General features: G+C 38.9%; 1 protein-coding gene across 1 annotated transcript in view; it reads right to left on the minus strand.

The window, feature by feature from the left end:
* Nucleotides 1-365: 365 nt before the first annotated feature.
* LOC114457923 (estrogen receptor beta-like) overlaps nt 366-21337 on the minus strand; it is a 28510-nt gene continuing 7538 nt past the window's right edge. Inside the window, exons 2-9 of the mRNA XM_028440069.1 lie at nt 14714-15450; nt 13697-13863; nt 9969-10085; nt 7847-8158; nt 7016-7154; nt 5665-5798; nt 3188-3371; nt 366-2054 (exon numbers count right to left, since the gene is read on the minus strand). Coding sequence (XP_028295870.1) covers nt 1811-2054; nt 3188-3371; nt 5665-5798; nt 7016-7154; nt 7847-8158; nt 9969-10085; nt 13697-13863; nt 14714-15111 — 1695 coding nt within the window. The 5' untranslated portion in view covers nt 15112-15450 and the 3' untranslated portion in view covers nt 366-1810. The remainder of the gene's footprint in view (nt 2055-3187; nt 3372-5664; nt 5799-7015; nt 7155-7846; nt 8159-9968; nt 10086-13696; nt 13864-14713; nt 15451-21337) is intronic.

Below are 21337 nucleotides of genomic sequence, written 5' to 3' on the forward strand. Positions count from 1 at the left end.
TTAAAGTGGCCTAATACGTCGTCATACTGTTCTATGTTTTATGTTATTTTATGAGTTTTTGAAGTATGGTTTTTAGCTTCTTAAATAAAGTTTTGATTTTGACCCAATTTGCTGAAATTGGGTCGGGTTGGGGGTGGTTTGAAAATGTTTAGTTCTTCAAAAGGGGTGCAACAGAAAAAGTTTGAGAATCACTGGTTTAAGAAACAGATTCAGCAACACCTCTGGTCACTGATAGTCACACAACATGAAGGATAATGGGAGAGAACATGCAAACTGTGTCATTTAAATTCTACTAATTTAGAACACACTGGTTTAGTACAATACTTAGTTTTATTCCATGGTATTAACAGAGAGAAAGTCAAATCATCAGACATGAATTTCCTTTAATCCATTGTTTTCTGAAAGTTGGATGAACACTACAGAGTTTTACACATTCGTGATTTTAAAAAATGGTTAACACCTGAAATGATAATGAGATTTATTTCATAGAGAACCCACAGAAGTCCAAAGACCTGCAGCTGGTGAAAAGTCTGGACCAGTGAATAATATGAAGAAAGATGATCAAACATCGCTACAACCTTCAGAAGGGATTTTATTTGATTTTGTTTGTTTGTTTATCTTAATTATCGCTGTATAGCCGACTGTTTTATAGACTTTTAAATGTGCCTAATGTCAAACGACTATGTGTTTTATTTCTGAGCTCCCCAAACTCCTAATATTTACTTTATTAATAATAATAATAATAATAATAATAATAGGGCCTTATACATTCAGGAACAAGTGTTGACAATAAAACAAAAAGGTGTAGTTAAATATTTGATCAACCAGAGGTCATTTGTAGGTCACGTCAACCCTAAACAAAGCTAACCAAATGCATGATTCATCATTTAAATGTGTGCGCAATGAGCATCTATTACCTATAATATTATGATTTTATTGCATATTTCTGCAGTTTTTTTTAAATCCACTCCTTAGCAGCGTTTGCTCTACCAATCACAGGTCATGTTCTGAATCACATGGACTGAGACCATTGAATAATATTAGACGTTTAGAGTCAAACGCTGAGGTCATGGTTTGACTAAGTGCATTTAAAGCTGCTGGAGATGATAAAACATGATCAGATAAAAACAAAGTTTAGGCCTCATGGATCAATAAATCAAAGATAATTTGTTTGAAAAAAAAGATGTGAAAAGTTTGAAAGTTAGTTTTGATCAGGGCTGTCTCGGCGGAATAAAGGGGCCCATCCATAAATTCAGCAAAACGATGGTCCATTGTTCTATGAATCTGTGATAACCACATTTATTTATCTGATTATTATCCACTGTTATCCAGGAAGTTTATTATTATTTGGGCTATAGTGTATAGTCATCTTAAAGATTAAAAAAGTGGTGGAAGGGATTCATAAGTGCCAAAAACGTCTTGGTAAAAAAACGTAATGAAAAAAGGTTAAAATATGGAAAGTTTGGTGTAGTTGCATAAAAAGGGTAAATATAAGCACAAATGGGCTCAAATTGTTCAAAAAATATTCTTAGTTTCTTGAAAAAAAACCCAAGGTTGAGAACCACTGCCGTACATGGATGCATAAAATACTGTTTTCACAGACTAATCCCAGTAGGAAGTAAAAACATTTATGTTGATAAACCAGTGTTAACTTTCGAGCACCATTATGGATTTATCTGATAAATCTTTTGTCTCCATCAGCTTTCTTTACGTTTACTACAGCAGACCTCTGGCTGTTAGCTATCAGGGCTTTACCAAGCACTGACAGTGTCTGATTGATGGTAATGTTCCATGTGGGACGTGTGATAAACTACTGGGGATCTGCTCTAGCCTCTGCTCTGGAGCTACTGGGAGTCCAGGTGTTTGAGGGTCTGTCCCCTGAGTGCTGTGGCTGGGCGGAGCCTTCCTCTGGATCCGTGGATTCCTGCTGTGGAGAGCGGCGAGGCAGGCGAGAGCTGTGCATGATGTGGGCGTCTAACATCTCCAGCAGCAGGTCATACAAAGGCACCATGTTCTTCATTTTCATGCAGTGGAGATGGTCCATGCCTTTGTTACTGCATGAAGAGGAGAGGTGAGACTGAGGAGCTAATTAGGAAACTACAGGGTTAGAATTCTGCACGCTTGCTCAGATCTGCCAATAAAGTTTGGTTCTAGATTTTCTGATAGCTTAACGACACGCTGGGCTGTGAGTGTAAAGGTCAAGAGAAGGACAACCTGAGCGAGAAATATAACACCATAGGAAAGCACAGGCTGTGCTCCTGTTTAGGGTTTAAACATTCTTGGAATTTTCAAAGTTGGAAACTTTCCATGTGAAATAATGGAAAATAGATTATTTGCATTTCCTGAAGAAAAAGCAAGTGAGGATCCATGTAGGACAGGACGTCTTTACAGAACCAGCTTTTGTTTTGAAAGAAAACGATATGCATTTGGCATATTAGTGCCACGACATGGTCATCTTTTATTTTTAAGGGGCATTCAGCGGACTTCGCACAATCAACTTTTATTCTGAAAAGATTCTCTATTTGGCATCTCAGTACAACCTATGACATTATGATCTTTTATTCTGAAAGGAAAACTTCACAGAATCGTCTTTCGTTCTGAAAGGATTATCTGTTTGGCATCTGAGTACAACCTAGGACATGATCATTTATTTTGAAGGGCATTTAACAACTTTTATAGAATCAGTTTTTATTCTGAAAGGATAATCTATTTGGCATCTGAGCAGAACTGAAGACATGATCATCTTTTATTTTAAAGGGGCATTCAACAACTTTTATTGAATCAGTTTTTATTCTGAAAGGATTATCTAATTGGCATCTGAGCAGAACCTCCAATTTTATTTTGAAGGGGCCATCAATACATAATGATGACTCCTCGGAGTCAGTATGATGTAAAGTTCTACTTTACAACTGAATCTGTTGAAATTGTGTTTTTTCATTGTTTTATTCAGCAAAGATGCTAATATTTGTTTGGATATGATAAAGTTCTTTAAAATTGCTCAAATTTCTGGTTAATTCCAATAAATAATTCCAATGAAAAGTTTCAGAATAATCCCAAAATTCCCCATCTTAACTTCTAGTGGAAATCTCCCAGCCCTTTGCAATCGCTGTCCCATCACAGGTACAGGATCTGTTCACAATCCATCTACACATTCAACACACAGGTGTGAGAAGCGGCGTCCACTTACCTGACATGGCGGATATGTGAGAGCAGCATGAGGAGGTGGGCGAGGCGGGTGTACTGCTGGCGAAAGGTGAGGCTGCTTTTAGCGATGGCCCACACCAGAGCGTCGGTCACGTCGTCTAAAAGATGCAACAGCTTAGAGCGACTCTGAGGCTCCTCGCTGCCCTCTGATGAGCTCAGGCACATGTCTGCAACGAAGAACAATGAAGTCACAACGTTGGGTTCAGAAGCAGCAGAACTACTACACTTCACTCTGCTTCTGCTGTTTGTTCTTAAAGGGAAAGTACACCCTAAAACAACTTCTTCTGCTGAATACATATATGAATATAGGTATAAAGTAATGTAGCTTAATGATCCTAATCTCACTCTTCACATTTTAGTCTAAGTCAGGTTTTTCAACCTTGGGGTCGAGACCCTTAGTGGGGTCGCCTGGAATGTCTAGTAATTGGTTAAAAAAGACATAAGCTAGAATGGATTAACAATCTATTTTCAAATGTTTTTGAAGTATTATTATTTTTCAAATAAACGTCACACACAATAAATATCAAATAACTGTATCCTATACCTTAACTTGAAATAAAATGCAGTATGAAAATATCTAAAATGGCACACTTGTCACTTTGTGCACTAATCCTGGCTACTCTGTATTTGTAATGCACTTTAAAGCTGATATTCGGAGTTTCTGAGAAATCTATGTTCACGTATGATACTTTTGAAATGCAAATGAATACTTAACTAGTCTTTTACTATGGTGTACTGCCGGTAGTCATTCATATACATAATGTGTATAAGTCCCGCCTTCGTCCATAGACCCCTATACAAACGCAAGAAAGTGCCGACTTTGCCCAGCCAATAGGCTTCGACTTCCTGCAGCGGGCCACTGTCAATCAAAGGGAACATGTATCACTGAGCAGCATAGCATCATGGAGGAGCGCTCCCAGACTCCAGTTACCCATCCCACGATTGCCAATGTATGAAGCTTCTACTAAAAAAGAAAAGAGAAGTCCAGGTACAAAAAGCTTGTGGATAAACGTCCTCGTGACAGAATTTATCTCGGCGCTGCTTTTCAAAGGTGGAGGGATTTGCTGCTTTTAAAAGGAAAAACCAGAATTTGGCGACATTCTCATGGACAGGTAATAAACATGTTTTTAATCAAAAGTTATGGCACTCTAACAATAAATGTGTAGTTTTTGTAGTTATGCGACTTTGTTATGTTTTGCAATGAGTGTGCACAAACGTAGAGGCGTGGCTTCTAGTAGATTGGCAGCGGCAGGGGAGGAAGTAGAGCTGTTGAGGGCGGGACATCAAGACGTTCTCTCAGAAACTCCGGATAGCAGCTTTAAAGCTGCACTACCTGATTCTTGAACCATGACAGAGGGGCATGGCTGAAATTTGAACCGTAAATCCCGCCCCCCACTCTGATAATCCCTCCCAGTCTCCTCCTCTCACGAAAGTGCACAAAATCGCGTACGAGAGCTGAACGTGCACTACTGGTAAAACACGTCGCTGTGCAAAAGGATGCATACAAAATATCAGCAAATGGAACATTAGATTACCTTCTAGAAGGAAAACAGCCACTAACTAACGTCCAAAGTTAGTCCATGACTGAAAACAAGTTCACACCGTGCACACGCTTCACTATATATCGCGGCAGCCAATGAGGAAGCTCCTTTGTGGGCTCTGCTCACCCCTCCTTTCTCTAAATCCTGTGATTGGATCAGAAGGAGGTGACCGCCAAGATTTTGTCTTCCGGAGTTTTATTAACTAAAATACTTAATTATAAGACAGACAGAAAAGCAGACGTACGATTTTTTCAGAAATGATTACTTTTACAATATACTATACCTGTATGATGCTAATAAGAATTTTGTTTTTTAATTAAAGAAAATAAATCGAGTACCCCAGCTTTAATAAAAATGACCCAAAAACGAATAATCTGTGAACTATATATTTGTGAAATTAAAATGGGGTCATGACCCAAAAAAAGTTGGGAACCACTGGTTAAAGTATTTAAATGTAGTGTTTATAGCTGTGAAATGCCAGAATGAATGCCCTCTATGGGTTGAACGCCGGCTATTGCAATTAAATTTTGCAACTGGCAGAGATTAGATCAATGACGTCTTTTTGTATCAGTGACGTCACTAACTGTCACTGTTGGCCCCGCCCCTCTTATGAAAGATGGGAGGAGGGACTAGTTTCCTACTCTCACAGCCCTCGGTGAGCATTGATTGACAGCTCCATGAGGAACTGTGCAGCGCGGTGGGGGTGGGGCTGCTGTGACTGGGCGTGTCTTCACTACTCTAGGATATTCAAGACAGTGGCAGATCAGCAAAAACTTGGGGTTTAGTTTCTCTTTAAACAACTTTAGAAGAATTCAAACTGCACACAGTCCCATTAGAGCTTTAGCACTGGTGAGTTATTCAGAGCCGACCAAACAGAGAGAGAATGTTCTGCGTCCCGTCCTCCCACAGTTTAACTCACTGGAGTTGAGGAGGATCATGGCCTTGAGGCAGACGTACTCCTCCCTCTGCAGCTTGAGCTCCCTCACCCTGGACGTGGCAGCCACCAGCATATCAAAGATCTCCACAAAGCCCTGCACACAGCTTCCCTCCTCTCTGCCGTAGGAGCACAAAAAACACAGTTTGTGTTTGCATGTTTTTCATGGCTCCATGTAACTTTTATTTACCGTCGGAGCAAAGCGTGGGCAGACATGTTGGGAACAGCCGGCTACTTTGTCCTTCACATGTTGCACTATGTAAAGAATCAAAAACAATATTCTATTCCCTCCAAAGAGGCGACTGTGTGAAAAGACGAGTCTTTTAGTTATTTTTCTAATTTGAAAGAAACATGTGATCCTCTGAAATCACAATTATAACACAAATAATACACATTTTTTTTTGTTATTTATCAACATGCATTTTTTAACCTGGAAAACTAATGCACAGTCAAGGAGAACATGCAACTAGTGCAGATTTTGATTTCGTTTTAAGCTGCGTTCACACCGAATGCGTATTCTGCGGCACCGGACGCGTCTGCCACACAAAACGTTCCGCAGGATCAAAACAAATGTCCCAATCGTTTCACATGCACGTTTGAAGCGAAGCACCAGCGACACATCTAACTCGGTGAGTTTCACTGCCTGCTGAAGCGAGGAGCTGGGCTCCTTTTTCTCCTCTCATAAAAATAAACCACCAGTGAAAAAAGCAGGTGTGATTAGCGGCTAATGTTATCCTAGCTCAGTGATGACTTTCATAGATGAAGACTACAGAGAGAACTTTTACCTGCTACTACCACCTCCTCACTGATTCTCCTCCACGCCAAATCCTTCCTCGTCCGGTCCCGGTTATAAAGGCCGTGTCATACAGCTCCAGGTGGTCACACACAGCTTCTACTCCATGGTTGAATGGCTGAACAGACCGGTGTTTGTGTTTTGACGGCCTCCTGACGTGTCTGATTGGTTTTCGCAGAGGAAAGAATTTCGCATCTGGGACACATCTATTCATTGACTGGTATGTAATCTGGTCGCACGAACATTTCGGGACGCATCCGTTGTGAACGCAGCATTTAGTCATATTCTTTTTCACTAAAATACAACTCGGTTTAGTCCAAATTTAGTCCTCAGAACTACTTCAATTACAGTCTAGTTTAGTCAACTAAATGATATTGGAGTAGTAAAACTAACTTTGTTTCAGATTATAGTCGATTAAAATATAAAGCATAAGAGTAAATTGATCTATGTATTTTTAAATGATTCTAGTTATTGTCACTAAAAACAATGGAGTGATGAAACTAGTGCATGCAACATCCACTATTTGGACTCGAGAAGTGTTACCTGCTCAAGCTGAGGTCGGGGGAGAAGATGAGCTTCCCTGGATGGTCCACTGACCTCCACATCAACCCCATCATCAGCACCTCCAACCAGCAGCACTCCAACAGGTGGACCTGGTCCAGAAGACCCAGCTCCACAAACCCTGAGGGGAAGACAACAAAGCACAAGTGCACCAAATTTCAAAATACAAATAAAAAATAGATGCAGGCAGCAGGAATAATGACACTGAATTATTTAATGAAAGACAACCACATCCTGGTCCTTCTGTGCTGCTCTTTAGTTTCCAGCCTGAGGCTTCCATTGTAAATAAATCAGACAATTACTGTCTCTATCAGTCATTTGCCAAGTTTCTCTGAAAACACTTCAACATAATAATGGCCTTTATTCTCCATGTCAGGGAATCTGTTTCCCTTATTGTTACTTGTCACCAAAGATCATAAGATCTCTAAAGTTTTTGGGCCTTGTTCAGATTTTTGAATTTCGTGCATGTGCACATCTCATCTCATCCAGAGAGGGCTGAGTACATAACTTTGCCTGTTACTGTTTTACTTTTTTAAAAGTTTATTTAATCATTTTTTCATTGCTGCATGCCAGTAATATTTACCCAGATTACTGAGTACTTACTTTTGGCAGGTTTGGGCTTGTTAATGTAAGCTCTGCAGCAAATCCACGTTTATAATGAGACAAAAGGTTTAAAGCTAGTCTTTTGGAGTGAGTTCTCTCCCTGGTATGTGGCGAGTGCGTGTGCAACCCCACACCATAAACTGTGCTATACTAACCAAAGCCATCAATACTCTCCACCATCCAAACCACGAACTGGTAACCAGTACAAACCAGGAATCTTCTTGGCCCAGCTGATCATGTGGACCAGCTCCTTGTCGGCCAGGTTGGTGAGTGACATCATGACGTTGGCCTCGGTCAGTGGCTTCTTCATGTCCTTCATGAGGTAGATCTCAGGCGGCTCTGCCCCCATGATTCGCTCAATCAGCTGCTCAGGTGTCAGCGCAGGTGGTGGGCGGGACTTGTTCTCCACAGGCTCCGCCGGTCCAGGGGCCGGTCCAGGGGCTGCTTTGTGCCCGTTCGACGAGAGCCGAGTCGCTCGCTTGGCTTGTGTGTTTCTGAAGCTGCCGCGCTCTTTACGGATTCCTGAAAGAAAAGAGTTGTGTTTTATTACAGCTGATACGAGCGTTGGGGTACTCAACACCACATTCTGATGAATGAAGTACAAATACTTTGTTACTGTACTTAAATAGTTTTTTCTGGTATCTGTACTTTACTTGGCGACTTTTTACTTTTACTCCTCACTTTATTAAAGAAAAACCTGTACTTTCTACTCCTTACATTGTAAAAATGAGCTTTTTTCTTTTAAGACCTTCAAAGACGACGCCACAACGTAAAAAGATGCAACATTTTGGGCAGATCCCTTAGTTTTGTTAAATTCAATGCTTGTTCTGGGTTTACTTGAGCATTGCATTTGTGGAGTGTTGACCCGTTCGAAAGCATGTGCAAAGTAAATAAATAAAAATAAAATAATTGAGCATTTGCATTTTTTTTTTCTCTAAACATTTTCTTTACAAACGTTATCTATATGAGTGCTAAATTATTCAGGTGTTCAAATGTTTCATTTCATTTGTTTCCATGGACCAGTTTTCTACAAGTTCTTGAAAAATAAAAGATATGGAATTTGCTGGTTTTTAAGACGCTGTCTTATTTTTGATGGGAGATTTGTTATACTTTTTACTTAAGTACTTTAGTAGCATGTACTTTTTAACTTTTACTCTAGTAAGGGAGCAACGTCCATACTTTTACTTTTACCGGAGTAATTTTTTATTCACGTATCTATACTTTTACTTGAGTACTGAAGACTTTTGCCACATCTGCTGCCAGCACTAATTTGGTATTTGGTACCTTCATTAGAACCACTTGGAACTGTTCCTGATGAATTCATGTTGTACTTTGACTTCCAACCTTTAGCATTAGCTCTGATTGTTCTGCCTCTTTGGAAATCTTTTACAGTGTCTTGTGTGTCAGAAACTAAGACATCAGTACAACTTATTTCTAGTCAGAAATACCTCTGAACACTTTAGGCCTCATTCACCTTGACAAATACGCATCTTGTTTTCACATATCTAAAATAATTCTGGACCTATCTGTAGGATTTATTTTTGTTGTTGCAAGAATTCAGTTGAACAAATTTGTCAAGATTTGATGTTTTTTCATGTTGTGCTTTGAAAGAGTTGCAGACGCTTCGCTTTTGTCTCTCAAATGTATTTAAAAGAAAACTGAAATCTACTTTGATTTCCTGACATGTTTTGACTGTCAAATGAAAGTCTTCCTCAGAGGTGTCTGCTGATCGCTTTGATGTGTCCTTATAAGTTATTTCTGTCAATTGGGCCACACCCCAGAACGTGTCAGGAAATCTAAGTAAATTTCCTGAAAAACATCTGAATAAATGGAACCTAAACATATTATTTGACGGTTAACCTTGTCATGGTTTTTCAAATTGAGTTTTATGGTCTTGGTCTTGACTTTGCACATGTTCAGGCTCCACATTTGTCACGTTTAGAATATAGAACCAAGGAAAGCAACGCAGTGAGAAAGGTTACTAATGCCCTTGATACTGCCCCTGTAGGGACTAAGAATGATGACATCATTAATGTAATTAGTGAAAGTTAGATCATTTATGTTGGAGACTAAGCAGAACATGTGTTTTCTGTCTGTGAAGGTTTTCAGAACACGTCTGTATAAGTCCAAGTAGTAAGCCAATGGAAATTCTTTTCAACTCTGAACCATTAGCTGCCAGCTCTGTATTGATATCCTTGTAACCGATTTATTGTCAATATTTTTCTTTGTCAAACTGTCAATAAAATATTCTACTGGTCTGTCATGTATTTCTGTTTTACTTTGGTTTTGCTCTGTGGAGTAAAGTTTCTGCCTTTTGGAGGATCCAACTCACCACATTTGGTCATGCCAACTTCATAACATTTGCGAAGACGACAGGCTTGGCAGCTCTTGCGGCGGTTCTTGTCTATAGTGCATTGATTGGTTGCAGGACAGATGTAGTCGTTGTGTCCTGAAAAGAAATTCAGACTGAGCTTCAACAAATCTGAAGAATCTAGGTTTACCGCTGAATGGACACAAAGTGAGCTCCAGAAAACCATCCCAATGGCAGACGGCCCCCCAAAAACACAATAAAAATAACTATAGACCCCGTAATGGACCGCATCACGAGTGACCTGGCTGGAGGTGAAAACAGGAAACGCCGCTGGCTAAAGACTGTGAAGGCTAGTAATGTTACAGCTTTAGAATGTCATCTTGTTGTGTGTTTGGGTGCCAGAAAAACAAAGACAATTGTGGTTTTGCCTCCAGGCTAAAATACATCACAATGTTTACAAACAGTCAAAGGGCCTATAAACAAACAGAAAACAACAAAAAAGTACAGAAAAATACTGAAAATTACTCTAGACATGCAAATCAACAACAGAAATGCACAAAATTACAGGAAAAAAACATAACAAATAAAAAATAAACAGAAACAGACAAATTGAAAACAAAAACACAACAAAATGACAAAATAATACATATAAGTGCTCCAAAAACACACAAAAGGAATGCAAATAAATAAGCAGATCAAACAAAAGTGAAAACGAAAATGTACAAAATGACATAATACACAAAGTACTTCAAAAACACACAAAATGACAAACAAATACAACAGAAAAAATACACAAATAACCTAAAAAACACACCAAAATAAAAGAAAATAATCTGAGCCAAGCAAAACTAAAATCTCAGAAAAACATGCACATTGACTAAATGTCACACACACAAACACAACAACATATACATGGATGAGATCTAAACAGGCAGGACAGCAGCACTTTAGGACCAAACCTATGAACCTGTTATCCAACAAGCCTGTCAGCTGAGTTCACATCGGGATACATGGGAGACATGGTACATGCCATGCAAAGACCAAAACCAATCATAGAGAAGCTAATTCAACATGTATGGTCTTCATTATTGCAATCATGTGCAGCTGAAAAATGTTATTTTAAAAAGTTCTTGATTTCACAAAGCCATGGATATGCTTGGGTGTATAAAAGCAAATGATGCCATATTCCATCTACCTGTCAGTTACAGGGCCTTGAATTGTAGGGTGGGAACATGACAGCATGTTTGACATCTTTGGAGTATGGTACTAAACATTATGGACCACTGAGTTGGACGACAACGGGTTCCTTAGCTCTGCTGACAATTACCATAGCCTGCCCTGAATCCTGTTGGGATTTCTACCCTTCCAAAATGCTTGACACTAATGTGGTTTGATTTCAGATGGGCTCAGAACATCCTAAATATTACAAACTTGTCAAAGTCGAATGTTCACTTTTGTAATTTTGGCATAAAAAAAGATCTGGGTGTAACTTAAGACAAAACCAAAAGTTATGGATGAAATGATATCCTCAGAGGAGCGTGTCGTCTTCAGGAAGCAAAACATTTTATTCCATACGCATGTGTTCCAATATCTCCCTGGATGAATGACTTTCCCTTTTTCTGCTGATGAGGCAGAACGAAACGTTTAGGAGGTAAGTATCAGAGATCCATGGAAAACATGGATGTTGAGATGGTTTGCAGACTGAGGCTTATTTTGAACTCTGGGATCCTAAAGCATAATCGCAGTCAGATATAATATCACTATTGGAAGCTGGTTGAAGTGAAAAAGAAGTGTTTGCATCTTCTCAGGATCCAAAAGTCCCCAAAAATAAAGGCACTGCTAATGTATTTGTATAGCACAACTAAAAACAACAGAAAACATTAAAGGGGGAACATCAGAGTAACACCAAAAAAACTTTTTTCTGCTAAAAACAAATGTATTTGGGTTTGAAGTAGTGTTGTTAATTGATTCTTGTCCAACTCTTGACATTGTATTCAAAGTATTACATTTATGGGGGGGGAAATATAAAAATGACTGCCCTCTATGGGTTGAAATAGAGGGCAATTACAATCACATTTTGTGATTAGTTGATAATGGTTAATAATGGTAATGTGATGTTTTGGTGGCTTCTTACATCACTGTTGGCTCCGCCCCTCCTATAAAAACTATCACCTGTGGACTCTGCAATCTGTGGTGAGTAGGATGGACTTAGAGAATTGTGAATAGAGCGGTACAGAGAGTATTGAGTAGCTAGTTAGTGTAGCATAAATTGTTCTATTTGTCAAAAAAATATTCACATTCAAATTATGAAAATTATTTTTTTGTCAAACCACATGTTGAACTATGATCATCAGAAGAAAAGTGAAGGCTGCAGTGATTTTGGTGACACTGCAGTGAATACCAGTGACATTAGATAAATCTAGGAATATCTTTCCAACTTTACCGTCAGGTATTGAACTCCCGCTGAAATGGAATTCATCTTCAGCAGAGAATTCAATACTCGGGGCGACCGTGGCTCAGTAGTAGAGTAGATCAGTGGTAGAGTGGGTGGTCCAGTAACCAAATGGTTGGGGTTTGAATCCCCCTATATCCAAGTTATTGTTGTTGTGTCCTTGGGCAAGGCACTTTACCCACATTGCCTCGTATGAATGGGTATGGATTGTGCATTAATGTTCGTGGTGGTCAGAGGGGTCGTTGGCGCGAAATGGAAACCACGCTTCTGTCAGTCTGCCCCTGGGCAGCTGTGTCTACATTGTAGCTTACCACCACCTGATTTGAATGAGTGGTGTGAATGAATAATATCTCTATCTTTGAGTCTCCTTGAAAAAAAGCGCTATATGAATCTAAGCCATTATTATTTATTATCATTACTGCCCCCTAGTGGAGGGGTGGTGCTTTCAACACATGTGGATCGGGACCGTTGTGTGTGTGAATCTCAGCAAAACTGTGTTGCATTTGTCTCAAAATTAAATGCAAACACCGGGCCCAGCCACAAACACACTTTACACAACTCACAAGAACAATTGAAGATTTACACATGATAATTCATGATAAATAGACGAAAAAATTCTAAAACACGTATAAATTGTGGACATAGTTGTGAATCTGAAAAACACTTGAAAATCAGGGATGTATTTGTGGATCTGAAAAACACATGAGAAAATCTGAAAAACACATGTGAAAATCTGAAAAACACATGTGAAAATCTGAAAAACACATGTGAAAATCTGAAAAACACGTGAAAATCTGAAAAACACATGTGAAAATCTGAAAAACACATGGTAAAATTGTGGTTTCAAATGTATATTTTTATGAAAAAGAAGCAGAAAAAAAAAAAAAATGAAAACAGGAAGGATGAAAAAAAGAATACATTTACAGTATATATAATGATTCCAGGTAGATTGAGGAGAGGCACATTTAGAGTCGACCAATTGGATTTAATCTGTACTTATTAAGTTTGAAGGTGAAAAAGCAACGTCAACCACTTTGTAAATACATGTATTTGTTTATATTCCAAATAAAGTTGAAGAAGAAGATGAATTGTCAGGGGGCGTAGAAGTATTTTAAGCAGAGGACAAGTAAACACAGCAGCACTAAGAACCCACGGGCAGACTGACACAGTTACTGCTCAAACACACTTTAACAGGAAGTGATGTATTAGATGTGAGTCAGCGCAAACATGCATCTTCTCATGGTGACCTGGGGGCTTTTGTCATCAGGTCCAAAGCAAAGCCATTCTGTGTTCTTACCTTGGATGCTCCGTTTGAAGAAGGCCTTGCATCCCTCACATGACCAGACTCCATAGTGGTAACCTGAGGCGTAGTCGTGACACACTGCACAGTAGTGCAGGTCCGTCTTCACACCAGACGACACCACAGCCTCCTCATTGTCCTGGGAACGCCTCCCCACACTCTTACTATCAGAGACGCTTATGTTAGGATTCCTCTTCAAAATGAATACTCCAACTGGTATTTATGCAGACAGAATTTAAAGCTGCTGGAGACAATCCTTTTTTAACAGATAAAAACATAATGTAGGACTCATAGATCAATGAATACAGGATAATTTACTCAAACAAATGTAGAAAGTCAAAAGTTTGTTTTGATCTCCACAGTGAGCAATCGGTTTGCTGACAAAAGGTTGTGTGATTTGAACTTCTGGGTTGAACTTGTGGGATTGAGAACCTCGCAGAAGAATTAAAAGACGGCGTAGAAGAAGAAAAGTTTATACTTAGTTTTGACTTTATTCTTCTCATCATTTCTTGTGTTTCTTTGCCAGAGAAAGAAGAGAGTGAATCACTTGATGCCATTGTTGTTAAACGTTGTTCAAAGTTTTTCCAGTGATATGACGTCACTCCTTATTCGTCGGTTTACGTCTGTCACCAAACGCATCGTTCTTTGATTTATTGATCTATGAGGCCTCGTCTTTATCTATTGAAAAATCATCATCGGCAGCAGCTTTAAATAAGTAAACCTTTGATTTTTTTTTCTAAGATTCTTAATCTCTTTTGATGTTAAAGGTCATAAAATGGTAATAATTTTTAGTTGGACAAAAGACTTGGACATAGCCAAGAACATGGTATGTGAAGAGCTTTAATTTTTTTTAATGTAGAAAATATCAGAAAAACATTAATAAATTGCTTAAATTTCTCGATAACACTTGATAAAAGGAAGCTGACTTAAACATGAGGGGGTATTTATGGTATGATAAGAGGGTATGAGTGAGTTGGCTAAAGGCTCATTCGGGTTGGAATGGGAACCACTTACCTGGTTGCTAAGACATCATCCCATGAGCTGTGGATTGGCTGCTCATGCAAGGATCGAGTCTGGGAGCGGTGCAGAGGTATGGGTGTCCCCACGTGGCTGTGGCTGGGCCAAAACAACGGCGTCCCTAGTGACTGATGGACAGGAGGACGGTCGGAAAGGCTGAAGATGGCCGGACTATAGAAGGGGATGGTTGTGAAGTCGTGGCCCAGGTCGGTGTATGGGGACGGAATACAGATGGGCTGACTGGCTTCAAGGGACAAGCAGGGAGACGATGAGCTGAGGACTGGGGACAGGACGCGAGCACTCACTCGACTGGAGTCCACCTCCTGGAGCTGCAGGAGGGGCTGGTGCTTCTCTGGAGGGGATGCAGCCATTACAAGAACAGAAAGATTCAACATCCAAAGAAACCACTAAGTCATCGGCAAAGAGGGATGAAGCTTGTTCATAGTTACGCTCTAAGGTTGTGTCCAAGATTTAAGAAACAATGGACAGCAGATCTACCTCTACGGTCTGGGGGAAGTTTAGATTAGTCACGAGCTTGCATGATGGGATTCCTGCAACTGGATTGGCCTAACCCAGTTTTAGCTAGTTAAATTTCTGCTTAAGTTAAACAGGATGGAGTCCAAAATACGGCAGCATGAATGATGTCCAGTGCTTCCTTTTCCTCCAGCCATGAGTTTCACCACATGAGTTGGCAACCTGTGGTTCCCAGTCTGAGAGCTCTCACTGCTTTGAATCTGAACACAAAAAAGGAAGACAACAAGCTTCAGATTTAAAATGTTGAACAAGAAAATGACAGCATATGTATAAGCTCAGAGACCTCTGATATGGTACAACTAACATGTTAGCACAACATGGATTGTGTAGATATGGAGGATCTTTACTGCTTTCTTCAATTATCCATGTTCAAATGTAACTCAATTATGATGACGGTGAATTACAATTCAATTACAATTCATCACAATTACCGAGCCTTTAATAAATGACCTCATAAAATGTGACCTTCCTCTTGTGTTAGCATCTCTTATGATAACGGGGTCAGTTTGACCCATGTCTTAAATCAGCTGTAAAATACACAAAAAAATATTTTAGTGTATTGAGTGTAAACATTTAATTTGTTTCTCATCTCTTGGTTACTTTGTTAGGCTTCCCTAGATATATTTATAGTATATTTTATTATTATTATTTTATGGTAAGAGAAGTGACAGTAGTGGTAAAGGTTTAAACATATTTTAATAATTGTTAACTATGTATGAGTAAGCCATAAAACGAACTTTGGGTACCCAGATTTTTTGTTTACTTCAATTATAATGGACATTTTTTTCTTATAGAATTTCCATGCCAATTACAATTACAACGTCAATCATCTGAACTCAATAACAATTCAATTAGGATTACAACAGCAACAGAATTGTTCAAATACAATTACCATTACAACTATGTCACAATTGTAATGATCAATTACATGATTATAATTATAACTGACCCCAACCCTGGCTGAGGTAGACAAAGGCAACATGCAGGGTATCACAATATTAAAGTGAATTATGCCCTGGGTAAAATACAGAGACTCTTCTGGAATAATTGACACCTTTGGGTACACTTCCAAGGCCCTTCTTGTGACTAACTGTCCTAGAAGAGAACAAGAGCCATTAAAAGGTACACCGTAGGCCTGAGCATAATAAAACATTATCAGCAGGTGGTAAAGTTTTACTTCTTCTGTCCAGAGTGAAGAGCAGCATCTCAAAAATGATTCAAGGTGGTAGACATCAGGATTTATAATGTCCTTTAGACGGAGACAGCTGGCAGATCAATAGATACCGTGCACACATGCCTGCACGCACATACAATCTGAGGCTACATTGTGTATTCTCACAACATCTGATATAGCAAACCTCGCAAAGTTAATCATTGCTCAGTGTCTTTGGTCAGAGTTGGTACATGGTGTTAAAATCTTCTTGGCATTAACCTCAGCTTTGTCAGTTATTACTATAGCAAAAAATGGCATCAATGAATGATGCCAAACGCCTCAAAGATGCTGCGGTCTGGCAGGACAACATAACTGTAATCTGTAACTGTAGCTGCAGTTCTCAGCTGTAAGCGTAAAATAAACCCAGCAGAAGAATTGGCAGCAATTACATTTAAGGAGCTGTTAGTGGTGACATTTATTTAGCAGGTTAGAGAGAATGCTAAAGTAAATGCTGCGTGTAAGCACACAAGGATTAATCCCTCTCACAGCCATGAAAACAAGTTGAAGCTAAAGCACCAATAAATGCATTTCATTGGGTCATTGGTTTTCAAGCTTAATCATCCATTAGCTATAACTTATAATCAAATTTTCATCTAGGGATCGACCAATATGGGTTTTTTAGGGCCGATGCCGATTTACTTTCCATAGGCCTTAGCCGATGACCGATACGGACTGCCAATTTTCTTGAGCCGATTTTACTTTTGTTCCCTCAATTTACATCATAAAAATTACACAATGATGATAACAAATGGTACAAGTCTCAATTTTAAAAAAAGGAACATTCACTGAAATGAACAAAGTGAGGTAGAACGACACCAAATAAAAAATATTTAACAAATAATAAAAATAGGTCTGCGATGGACTGTCCAGGGTGTACGACCACCACCCAGCGCCCAATTATAGCCGAAGATTGGCACCGGCAGACCCCCGCGACCCTGACAAATAGGAATAAGTGGGTCTGAAAATGAATGGATGGATGGATGGATAAAAACAGGTGATGTAGAACAAGTAAAAAATAGAGTGAGACATCTCATGAAATACTGTGAAAAAGAACTGTTCGTCCTTGTCCTGAAAATAGCTTTGACAAAGGTTGGCCTGACTGAAAATATATTTTATTAACAGGATCATTGAGTATAAAGATATATAATTATAGTATTAAATACAAAAAGAAACCATGAATAATAGTCTATTACAACACAACCCCAGAACATAAATTAGCAGATGAAAATAACATGATGTCAAATATGCATTAAGCAACAAACAGTTCAAGTTTCTGTTCTAAATTGCATCAACATTAACAGGAATAAATATTCAAACAAGTAGTTAACTGCTTCTCAAAGTTAAAAAGTTCTTCTCAGCGCAGCAACTGAGAGAAGCAGAGACTGAGAGAAACACACACACACACGCCTCCAGCCAGCTGCTCGTTAAATACAAGTGCGATGACAACACGTGGAACCACAGAACTACAGCTAAGTTAAACTGTTAAAAGATGCTTTAAAAGTTTAAAACTTGCCGTTGGGGTTGGGGAGCTTGCTTCACGCTCTACTAGTGGCGGGAGGGGCTCTGCAACCTCTGCAGCGCGAAAATGGGCCGATGTTGATACACGTAAAACATGCAAAAATCAGCCGGCCGATGAACCGATCACTTTTTTCATCCCTCATGCCTAGGGCTGCTCGATTATAGAAAAAAATAATAATCACGATTATTTTAGTCATATGTGAAATCATGATAATTCAAACGATTACTTGTCAACCAAAAAGTTGTTTTTTGTACAAAAAGACATAAAACATATTCTTTAAATGTAAATAAAATCCTTCAAACACTAAAATCAAGTATGTTCACTTTTGCACAAAACACAACACTTGTTGCACCTGATGTGTCTTTGCTCTAGGTCTTCATCATCAAACCCAAAGCGTTTCTCCTAACATGTTTCAAGACCACTAGCAACAGGGGAGGAGCGTGGATATACAACTCAAAGTTAGTACTAACAACATGTGTGTGACAAGCTGTATTATTTGTAGATGTCCGAAATAGCAGGTTTATTTTCTTTAGCGAATAAAACGTAAAAAAAAACAATCCAGAAAAGCCTCCAACAAACCTCAACCCAACAGATTCAATCTTAACATATTAGGAATCAGAAATGTAACATTTTTTGATAGAGGATACACTGTTAGAAATTTGAACAGAAGGATAGTCAGTCCCCACAGCAAGTCAGACATGATTAAGAAAAGTTTGAGGAACACAACAGCAACCACTTTAAGGGGTTACCTTGTCTTCGAAAGGCCCCAGATTTCAATTTAAACAAATCACGTCAAGACTTTCTCAAAACTTAAGGTTTACTTCTTCTGACATCGAACTTACTGCCAACAAACCTCAGCACACCTACAAAAGCAATGCAGGATGAAACATGCCTAGACTTTTTGTCTTTACAAACGTGTTTGAATCTGGAAAGATCTAATTCTCTGTTAGAAATACAAATAAAATGCCAATCTAATCAAAACCTCAAATGCAACAAAGCACTAAACACAGATGATGAGGAAACAAACCAAAACGGACTGACTGAAAAAAAAGAAGCAAGTTAACAGACAAGATCGAGGCTGGCAACACACAACAATGTGACCAGTACTCACAGATGTTCAAGCACACCTTAAATAGTGCAGGGATGAGGAACACCTGAGTGGAAACAGGTGCAACTACTCAATCTCTCAAACACATACTGATAAGACAAGGAGTGACATCAGAGACTGGATTCCATTACCGGCAAATACAAAATAAAGAGGTTGGAATGAACAGAACAGATAATCAACCAGAAGACAAACAGAAGTGATTAACACCAAACTGAAAAAGAGCTGAAATGGGACTGGAACCCACAACCTATGACGAATAGGACTGAAAATACCTCAATGGCCCATTAAACCAACTAAAGACATCACACAATATAGGGTCTTCAAATTTCCATTTTGTCCTCTTCTCAAAATCATACCTAACCTGCTAAATAAGTTAATATAATCAACTACCATTTACTCATGATGACTTACAGAAGCCAGGAGGCTTATGCTGAATTTGCTAGACACTAGTTACTTGTTTTACATGGGAAAGTACCATGGAAATGTGTGATATAATTTAAATACCACCGCCAGTTCTTCGCACAGCCATGTGATTAGATAGTGTGAGATTTCGAAGGCAATTATGAGCTAAATTTTACTAAAGAGTAATTTGGCCCCATTTTCCAGGGTGTGATATTGTCCCAAAACGCGCATGTGAGCTATTTCCGTGTCATATTGAGGCCGGATTTTAAATAAAAAGAAAAAAGTTTCAGATTGATCTTTACGTTCCAGAACGTACATTTCACATTTAAGTTGGTTTTCTGTGATTACGGATCATAGGAGTCTATAGACAGGTGGTTTAAGCAAGTGTTTGGAAGAGATGAATGTGCGAGACTTGTCAAATATTCTGCAAAATCTTGTGCTCACAATCAAGCATACTGTTTCGACATAATTTTGAAAAGTTTAGTATGTGAGATAGTACCTATCTTTATACTGCAATCACTTTTTAAAAACTATAACCAGATGTCCTTTATTTGGCACGGTAAACTCGCCCGCATCAGAAAAGAATTCATGGAAAGACCAAAAAAATGGATGGACTCTTGTTACCAAATCTACGTTCATATTATTGGGCTGCAAACTTTTATGCTATTTCCCTGTGGTTAAAGGATTGGAATGGCTAGACCCCTGCTTGGCTCCAGATTGAAATAAACACCAGTAAGAACCACTCTCTCCCTGCTTTGCTATGTGCATCTTTGCCTTCACTAGTGAATGTTGAAAGAAATGTTATTGTAACTCAATCACTGTGCATTATAAGACAGTTTAGAAAATGCCTGGGACTTCAAAACATATTGAATCACTCGCCTATTGTAAACAATCATCTTTTCCAACCATCTTTACTCGATGAAGGCTTCCAAATTTGATATGACAAGGGTATACAACATAGTATTTAAGACCTATATACCTATCACTTTAGCTAACTTTGAACAACTATCCAGGAAGTTTGGACTTATGAATAACAACTTTTTCCGCCACTTAAAAATCTGAGATTTTGCACAAAAGAAAAATGTGAACTTTCCAACTATTCCCCCACTGTCTTGCTTAGATTCTCTGTTGAAGGTCAACACACTTAATATATAAAGGTAGGATTTCAATGATATATACACACATCATGGATGAATGTATTCCTCTGATAGCTCATATTAGGGAGCAGAGGAAAAAAGATTTTGGGGTCCCTCTGTCGGATGGAGAGTGGAACCTGGCCCTAGCAGGGGTTCGTTCATCCTCAATATGTGCACAAAATGCCTTAATACAATTTAAGCTATTACATTAGCTACATTTTTCTAAGGCAAAACTTGCAAAAATGTTTCCTAATCTGAGCCCAATATGTGACAGATGTACACAGGCTCCAGCGACTGCTCACCACATGTTTTGGTCTTGCTCAAAACTCACACAGTTCTGGTCTTCATTTTTCGACACTCTCTCCATGTCTTATGGCTGCATGGTTGTGCCCTCTTCTACTGTGGTACCGTATGGTGTGTTTTCAACTCCAACAGGTTTGCATTTTCCTTCATATTTTCAGAAGGTCATTGCATGTTCCTCTCTATTAGCAAGACGTTTAATACTATCCAGATGGAACGATGGAACCCCTTCATCACACAACCAATGGATCAAAGATATGATGCACAATATCGGCTGGAACCGTGAGTTTGTTGTCCTTTAGGTAGTCTTTGTTTTTTTGTTTGTTTTTTCTTTTCCTGCAATGGTAATGGTATACCCTAAAAAAAGAGCACGGGGGGACATTTAAAGCTCGAATCTCTCTTTGAAAAT

This window comes from Gouania willdenowi, chromosome 24, assembly GCF_900634775.1.
Source record: "Gouania willdenowi chromosome 24, fGouWil2.1, whole genome shotgun sequence".
Lineage (NCBI taxonomy): Eukaryota > Metazoa > Chordata > Actinopteri > Blenniiformes > Gobiesocidae > Gouania > Gouania willdenowi.